General features: G+C 32.5%; 1 protein-coding gene across 1 annotated transcript in view; it reads right to left on the bottom strand.

The window, feature by feature from the left end:
• The window catches only part of LOC106471496 (cholecystokinin receptor type A-like), a 60,908-nt gene that overhangs the window by 3,065 nt on the left and 47,768 nt on the right, over positions 1-10,075 (bottom strand). The window contains exon 3 of the mRNA XM_022402528.1: positions 5,577-6,011. Within this exon, the coding sequence (XP_022258236.1) occupies positions 5,577-6,011 (435 nt within the window). The remainder of the gene's footprint in view (positions 1-5,576; positions 6,012-10,075) is intronic.

Raw genomic sequence — 10,075 nt, 5'->3', positions numbered from 1 at the left:
CATTATAACAATCACAGTTATAGCTTCCAAAGTTTATAGCACACTGACTATAGCAACTCATAATAGATACTCTTTTGGCGCGTCGAGTTGGTTATATTTATAGGCGTGTGGAAGCGTTCTTGAAATTTCAGTTTTACATAAAAATACTGAACTACACTTAAGCGTTTACTTACATGCATATATTGTTGATTCTTACTATCAAGAATCTTCTAAAACTTTGGAGAATAGACGGGAATTTCGCAATACATACTTAACAGTATAAGCTATGTATATTTCTAAATATAAATTTAATCTAAACAAACGTCGATATTAAAATAAATATATTATAACAAATTCATTAAAGTTTTAACATGAACAAATTCAAAAAGTTTGAATCATTAATTATGCCACCGATAATCATAGGGAAAGTATTCCCGAAATATGAGAAACAAAGTATTCAGAAGTGGTTGTCAAAAAAGAATATCTAAGAGAGATAAAAAACCCTATAGACATTTTATTGGTTGTCATAACAGGAAAGCCCAAGAGAAATGAACATCTATATGTACATTCAACTGTCATATAAACAACATTCAAAATACCTTAATTATGAGAAATCAAATGGGTTGCAATAGGAACAAAAATCCAAAGATGCCAAGCATTAAATATTCAGTCAGTTGTTATAGAAACAAAAATCAAAAGATGCGAAACATTAAATATTCAATTGGTTGTCATAGGAACAAATTGAAGAGATGTTAGCTATTAAGCTTTTCGATCTGGCTTCGTCGACTTCGCTTTAGTCGACCTTATAAAAATATTATTTCTATTATATTTTTATCAATGCGAATCTCAGCAGTTTTGAAAAACATTCTTGTTAGGTTTCTATGATAAGCACATTTTCAGATACTTTATATAATAATTAAAAATTATTAATATCAAACTACCATATACATGTTACTATATGCAAATGAAAAACAACAACAACTTAATACGCCAGATAGAAAGAAATTTAAATAATAAATTTAATACATTTTAATGAAATATATTTTAAAGTAAACTTTAACAGCAATAAAATGAATTACTTAAATAGTCCATAAAATAAGCTTCGACTATTTTCGTATAGAAGTTAGAAAATAACAATCGTTGCCTTATTATCAAAAAATATCTATATTTTTCAGTACATTTGATATCGAAGTAGGCATTAAACATGAAATGGTTGCGCATTAGAGTTATTTATATATACTACAGAATTATTATGTGGGAATTTTAACTGGCCCTCAAATTACCGACTTCTCTTTTACACTGTTCGCTACTGGTGGGGTCCATATCTTATATCTTACTAAGTAACTTTATGTTTTGTCTATTAGAGCATTCTACCTAAAGAGCGAACACACTAATTTTCTTTGCAAAATATACAGGGAGAATTAAATAGGATTAACTGCATTACTGATTATATTTGTGTTTACATTTTTTGGGTTATTAGGGATCCTGCAACCAAAAAGGTGATGGGCCCACAAACAACTAAGTACATAAACAGTTTACAAATATGAGTTAAAAAACCCCGTATGGACTCCACTGGAAATTCTGGGACTATGCACGAGCGAGAAACACAACTTTAATGGTGTTAATGAAGACAGCAATATGATTTTTATTGTAGAAGAGGAAAAGCAAAGACTAAAGATGACTTGTACTTTGTTCTGTTCTAGAGAACAAACAATTTTCTCTACAGGATATCCAAACGTAAGCAAAATTTCGGAGAAATGTCACTCTTCTATACTTTATAAAATCAGACTCTATTTACAAGTTTTATTTTACTAACTTATCTTTTATCTCTATCTCCAGAAAATCAGGATGATACAGTTTATATTGTAAATGGGGTGAAATATGACATTAGACACAGCATCAAGTGCAAGTTGTGTGTCTCACGATAGCAATGAGGAAGAATTTGCTAAAGAGATGAGTGAAACTGATCTAAACAAAATATAAAAAATGCAGTAAACCATCATGACTGGCACAATGTTTCATGATTGCACAAGCAATCATGGGTTTCATTTGTGCGACGGTATGTCCATAATGACACACCAGCATTGTTTCTGTTTTTCGGGTAAGCTTTTAGAAGGTCAGTTGTGTTGAATATACAACGGAGAACTAAGATTCTCGGTCAAATCTGCATCCGTATACTGAAGATCATATGCAAATTAGCGTTAAAGAGCACCTTCAAATAATTATTGATATTAAATGTAAATACCACGTTTAATATATATATATATATGTCTGTCTTTTACCTTCTATGGTCCAACTGATAGCTATGATAATCGATGTTGCCCTGTTACCTTCCATGGTCCCACTGATAGCTATGGTCATCGATGTTGCCCTTTTACCTTCCATAGTTCAACTGATAGCTATGATATTTATGTTGCCCTTTTACCTTCCATGGTCCAACTGATAGCTATGATTATATATATTGCCATTTTATCGTGTATGGTCCAACCGGTAGCTATTATCATCTATGTTGCTTTTTTACCTTCCATGGTCCAACTGATAACTATGATAATCTATGTTGTATTTTTACCTTCCGTGGTCCAACTAATAGCCATGATGATCCTAGTAACGGTAGCTCAGACTACATGGATTATTTATTTATATTTGTTTAAAATGTCAGCCAAAACTTATAGTAAGATTTTGTTAAATGTTGTTTCCTGGAATCCTGGAGAGAGAAACAAGAATGGTAATAATGTTTTATTTAAAGCGATTTAAAAACAAGAATTATAACCTTATTTCTTGATTGTAAATAGTTTGAATTCTGTATATTTTAATTTTAGTCCTGTTTCAGTCTTCTTGAGGTCATAAAGACCTTAAATAGGGCTATCAGAATCGATAAGACTAATAAACAGACTCTGTGATCATTCAGGAAACAAAACAACAACAACTGATATTGACGCCAGTGTAGGTAAATTTAATTTTATTCATTATCGTTTACCGGGTAAAAGACAAACATTTACAAAGATAGACAGATGTTAAAGAATACGGTAAATACATACTTTATCGAATTCAATTATTAAAATACAATATTTATTTGTTGCTTGAATATTATCGGTCAATGACTCATAAATAATTTTAGCAAATACCCTCTTTCAGGTATGAGTAGGGTTATCAGAATCACTAAAAATAACAACCAAACACTGTGTTAATTTATGGAAACAAAACAAACTGAGATATGAGGGTCAGAATAGACAAACTTTACTTTATTTATTAGGGTTTATTGGGTAGACACGTTGATAGATAGAAGACAAACATTTACTTAGATATATAGATGTTAAAGAATACAGTAAATACGTATGTTATTGAATTAAAACACGATATTTATTAGCTGCTTAAATATCATAGGTTAGTGACTCTCAAACGTTATTAGTCATATGCCCTCTTTTCAGGTTTGAAAAGTTCTCGCACTCCATCATCCAGTTCATATGCAAAAATCTTTAAAAGTATTGACGTTTTTTTGGTTGTTTTGGGTTATTTTCACGTAACATAGTTTTGGAACAGTAATATATATATATAAAACAAAATGTTTGTTAATAATATGACATGCTTTTAACTTGACACTCCATCATCATGTGTTCTCTTTACTGTAATATTTTACTTAATTACATGCAAATTGAAAGATTTAATCAAACGTATAACAGTATTTGGTTCTTCAGTATTTTGTTTAGAGGTATTGATGCAGAGTGAAGCTGAAAACCGCAATGACTGTACGTCGAGATCGTAATAACATTCCTACCCCACGTTTGCACTGATGATCGTAATATCTCTACTTTGTGTCCATACTAATACCTCTATCATGTGATTGTACCAACAATCTGAATATGTACGCTCCGTGAACCTAATGACAACTACAGTATTAACTAACATATTATTGGTATCCAATGAGCATGTTGATAATGATAACGCTACAATTATATGTACGTACTAACAATCACAATACCACTACTCCGGAACCGTATTAACAATACGAATACCTGTACTTAGTGCTTATTCTAATAATATTTTAATTTTTTTTAAGTTTTCAGTGCTGTCTAAAGGATGGAAATCATTTTCAATGAAGACGACAAACAGCTTCTGATAAATTTTTTATTCTACCCAACGTTTCGCCTAACGTCTTTTTCAATGGTCTTTGGACGTCACAGATTACAAAATTTTTATAACCTGTGACGTACAAAGACTCTTAAAAAATGTGCACGCCGAAACTTCGGGTAAAATAAAAAAACATTTATTTGAAGTTGTTTGCTTCATTGAAAACGTTCTAACACTATTTAAATTATATTGACGGTCTTAATATTTCTCTTCAGTGATCATACTAACAATACAAAATCACTTCCTGTGACTATACTACAAGTCCCAATGTCTCTATACTCCTAACAGTAATAAAAACCACATGGTTTCTACTTCATTATCATACTAACAATATGATATCTCTTCATGTGACCGTACTAAAAGTCCCAATGTCTTTATATTCCTAACTATAATAAACACCACATTATTTCTACTTCATAGCATACTAACAATATAATATCTCTTCCTGTGACCAAACTAGCAGTCCCAATGTCTCTATACTCCTAACAGTAATAAAAACCACATGATTTCTACTTCATAGCATACTAACAATATAATATCTCTTCCTGTGATCAAACTAGCAGTCCCAATGTCTCTATACTCCTAACAGTAATAAAAACCACATGGTTTCTACTTCATAGCATACTAACAATATAATATCTCTTCCTGTGATCAAACTAGCAGTCCCAATGTCTCTATACTCCTAACAGTAATAAAAACCACATGGTTTCTACTTCATTATCATACTAACAAGATGATATCTCTTCATGTGACCGTACTAGAAGTTCCAATGTCTTTATATTCCTAACTATAATAAACACCACATTATTTCTACTTCATAGCATACTAACAATATAATATCTCTTCCTGTGACCAAACTAGCAGTCCCAATGTCTCTATACTCCTAACTGCAATAACAACAGTATTTTATTTAATTAACATACTAACAATATAATATCTATTCCTGTGACCAAACTAGCAGTAATAATGTCTCTACACTCTCAACTGTATTAGCAACCACAGTATTTCTACTTCCTGAGAATACTAACAATGTAATATTACTGCTGCGTGACTAGACTAATAATTCCACTATCTCTGTTCTGTGGTAGTGCTGTGAACAATGCGTTACCGCTTTAACAATGTAAAGATCTTTATTTCGTGATGTACTAAGAGTTCCAATGTAGCTACTCCATACACGCATTACCAAATTCAAACATTTGTGCTACGTGACAACCCTAAAAATCCCAATGTCTCCACTACTCCGTATAAGTATTGAAATAGTACGTGTTTAAGAAAGTTAGTTGAAGTCTATAAAATTTTTATAGCTTTATACCGACATTTTTTAGCATCGGTCAAACTTTTTTTATATTTATCGAGACTTTTCTTGTACTTGAATACACGATTATCTCATTTTCGGAAGACGACGGTGGTTTTAAACGTTGCTGACAGATTACGGTCCGCGCGTGACTTCTTCCAGGTTTTGTTCTTACAGCTAAATATGGCTTTGAAGTTTTCCCGAAACTTGGAGTTCATGAAACAGTAAGTGATTGGGTTACAACAAGAGGATGTGTAAGCCAGTAAGTGGAAGAAAGAGATACCGTAGTAACCCAGTCCTTGGTAAACAACGACAGGATAAAAAAGAGTGATAGTGTTAAGTACATAAATAGGTGACCAGCAGAGAAAGAATTCTAAAACCACAACAAATAACATTTTGATGACACGTCGTTTTTGTGAGAGGGATCTGTCTGGATTGGTAACAGCCTGTACTGATATGATGTTCGCTTCTCGGGTGGTTTGACGGTCAGTGGTCAGTACACAACTAGATGAAGAGGACGGAGAGTTAGGGTCAGTTCGTACAAGGATACTACGTAAGGTTTTCCGACTTAAAAACTGGCGGTCGTTCACTGGACTCGGATTTTCACCATCTAAGAAGAATATAAAGTAATGAGATATTTTACAAAAGCAAGTTGATAAAAGGGTTAATATTGTCTATTTTTACTCTCTCAGTCACTCTGAAAAACCGTATGAAACTTTATTTAGCGGAGTAATAAAATTTCTAATAATCAAATGAGAAAATAACTCGAATGGTTTTGTGATCGATGAGAAGAAACTATAAAATGTCACTATAGTAACAATTGGAAGTAATGGTTTTCGTTTAGGAATATCGAGTTTAGTCTATATTAACATAATAAAGGTAAACGTCAACTAAGACAAGATGGAGTAACCTTTATTGAACGTAACATGGGAGCGCATAGCTCTCCACAAAGTGGCGGTGATGAGAGAATAAGTGACGACCATAATAAACAGAGGCACCACCAGGAGGAGCACGTCCAGAAGGATATTAAACAGACGTTCGAGAGCGATGTTAGGCCAACTTTCTCGACATTTATATTTATCTATGGGAAATAAGATACACGAGAAAAGAGTAATTAGATTCTAGATTAACTTGTTTAGAAGCTTTTCCTGGAATAAACCAATCAATAATGATAAGAAAAGCAACAACAAAAAATAATGTTTAAAACTATACTACTTTTGTTCACGCAAGAAGTACCTCTTATTGGATTGAGTTTTGTTGTTCAGTTTTCGATTCAAATAGTAAATTGTCTGTTTATTCAATCAAAATTACATATTTTAAAAATCAGTTTGGAGAAAATTTATTTTCAAAGATTTTGATATGACGTCATTAAATATTAGAATATTGCTTTCAAATCGAGGCTCTTAAATAATTGCCTAGAGTTAGATTTTTTTTAAACATTGCTTCTATAATTGTTTCTGTGTATTTCGTTGCGCAAAGTTACACAATGGGCTACCTGAACTCTCTCCACCGCAAGGAACCGAATCCACGATTTAAGATTTTGTAAGTCTGTAAACTTACTGTTGATCTACCGTGGGGCACCTTTGTCAAAAGCGTAATAAAAAAATAAAATTAATAAAGATATTTTCTCTGTGATTGAGAACAAGAAGAATTAGGCGACCTCTGTTAAATATATATTTTGAAAATTGAAGATGTTCAGTCTATCAAATAACACCGGTAGAAAGAAGTGTTAAGTGTTTATTTTAATAATTATTAACGTTTAACACAATGTCTGATAGTTAGTTTATTCTCAAGTGGATTGAGCGCACATAGCCCATTGTGTAACTTTGTACCGAAAATCAACAACAATAACGACAAATTAGTTTATTACATGAGTTGTTTAAAATATATGATAGTTAGTTTATCTTCTATAGCCCAGCCATTAACATAAACTAGTGGTGTTGAGAATGTGGGCAACTAGAAACCACTTCTCAACACAGCCCCCTTTAAGAACAATGCATTTACTTCATTGTTTACCGAGCATCATCCTACGAGTTCAGTAAAATTCAGGGGTATGGAACTTCGATTTCAAGTACACACAGCTGATTTAAGAAAATTAATTATCTGGAAGGATTTTTCATACGATTGTTCTTGAAATGACCAAAAAGACGGAAGTCGGGAACAAATACTGGGTGTGGATGAAATATTCACCAAAAGTTTTCATCTTCAGTCGTTTCGCATGAACAATATATGATAAGGAATCAATGCCGAATGTAATTGTCTTTTGTTATTGCTTTGTGTGCTTTTTGTGCTAACCTATAACTTGTAACGAATGGATACTGATCTACTGATTGTTTGTTGAAAGCTATTCTCTTTTATAAGCATAAGGGGAAAATTTGTTGTCTTCTTTAACGCTTTTCGTAAGATGTATAATAATTCAGAAGTATCTCAGAACGAACATTATTTCTAAGTAGTGTGTACAGACTATAAAATGAAAAGTGAAAAGTCAGTATATCATTTATATATTTCTTAAAAAATAATAAAAGACAACTCGAAAGCATGGTAAAACATAACAAAAAAAAAATATACTAGAAAAATTCTACTCTGTCGTGCTTTTAAAAATTTCATTTAACACGGGTTGGACAATAAAATATTCTGATTGTTGATTGCACTTGAAACTATTTTTTCCATTGTCAATCGTGTTTAGGCTTTAGGTTTGTTTGGAATTTTGTGTAAAGCTACACGAGGGCTATCTGCGCTCGTCGTCCCTAATTTAGCAGTGATAGACTAGAGGGAAGGCAGCTAGTCAACACTACTCACCGTCAAACCTTGGGCTATTCTTTTACAAATAATAGTGGGATTGACTACTATACTGTAACACCACCGGGGCTAAAAGGACGAGCATGTTCGGTGGCGGAGATGAACAAACCTATCTTCAATCAGAGCTCTCTCCCCTGTATGTTTGACGTTGAAAAACTCAAATCGTGGTTCATATAAACGTGGTTGTATTATAACAGCGGTAGTTGTTCAATAACTTTCTCTTGATAGTCGCCAGAAGATTTCATTCCTGCATGAAGTGCTCAAGGAAAGTTTTATTTAAGGTTCAAAATAAGCTTCTCAAAACCGACTAGGCCATTACCCGAATTTTCTTGATAGACAACATATTTTACTGCCTGAAGGGTAACCGCCATTAAGGAGATGAGTTACGAAGATTTTCATATTTTCTTTTCCACAATCTGAGTAAAAGGAAGCAGGCTTATAAAGTGCATCTTATGATTTTGCTCAAAGGTTTGTTTGTGCTTCCTGCAAGGTGTTAGTGAATGTAATAAATAAACGTTAAGTAAAAAGAAAAAATCTAATGTAAAGGAATGTGGGTTTTCCATGAATTTATTTCGCTGAGGAAGATATTGAAATATTACATTAATAGCTTAATTTGTTATAAAATGTTGGCAAATCACCCTTAGTCATGAACCAGAGAACTATCTATATTCCTTAAAGACGCACAAGTTCCACAGTGGGATATTGGTAAGTTTATGCAATTAAAACGCTAAAGTCTGGGGGTTCGACCCCCCCCCCCCCCGTTGAACACAGCAGATAGCCCAGTGTAGCTTTGCTCTAAAACAAACAAACAAAATACGCTTAATAATAGCTCAGAGGTAAGTATGCGAATTTATAATGTTAAAAACTAGGTTTCGATACCCTTGGTGAACACAGCACAGACAGCCCATTGTGTAGCTTTGTACTTAACTACAAACAAACCATTTTCCATAAGTTCCAATATTATGAAGTTCCTACATTTATGTAGGTAGAAACAAAGTGAGAGACACAGTGAAACTACTTGAACATACAGAGAATGTTTGATGATAACAGCATTTTAACTTTCATTTTACTGACGGAGCTTGCAATAGTGCATTTGAAGGATACGTACAATTAGAAAATAAATAAAAAGCATTATTTTCTGAAACACTTGATTACAGACTACGAAAAAAGATTTATATTGGAAAAGGAAATATATATTGAATGTAATTGGTAAATAATTAGTTATTTTTTCCTAGTTTAATTGTATTACCAAATTATTAGTCATCCAAATTGACAAGAGAGTAAAATATTCTTCAAACGTACCCATTGCAACGAAGGAGAGAAAAACCACAAGCGGACAACAGAGAAACGAGGGAGAATAATAAAAATAGAAATAATAACGAGAAAAAAATAGAGCCGGGAAGAATCGTCTGCACTATCAATTATTTAAAGGACTGCGAGCTGTACAACTGTTCAAAAACTTCTATTTATCGAATATCCAATTTATTTTCAATCGCGAAAACAGAATGCGTTAAATCTTAGGCTCGAGCTATTATTTTAATGACCGATATCCTTCGAGGGAAGATGTATATATATTATATAAATTAGTAAAGCGTTGCGAGCGAGAATAATGAAATAGGGAAGAAAAAAACCAAAAACAATTGTTCTTAAAACGTAAGTTTCTTGCTGCTATATGTGGCTATTGCAACTCATTAAGTTTATAGGCATTTCAATTAACCTTTTCTGTTAAAAAAACAACAACAAAAACACCTCCCTCCGATTCATCGTTACTATGTGGTTGTTTTAAATCACCTTTCTGTTGATGATTGAACCAAAAATTGATTCATTATAATATGCTCTAGTGAAGATATATATATATATATATATATATATATA

Source organism: Limulus polyphemus, unplaced genomic scaffold, assembly GCF_000517525.1.
Source record: "Limulus polyphemus unplaced genomic scaffold, Limulus_polyphemus-2.1.2 Scaffold4, whole genome shotgun sequence".
NCBI lineage: Eukaryota > Metazoa > Arthropoda > Merostomata > Xiphosura > Limulidae > Limulus > Limulus polyphemus.
The sequence above is the reverse complement of the archived record's forward strand: the minus strand, read 5'-3'. Positions and strand labels throughout refer to the sequence as shown.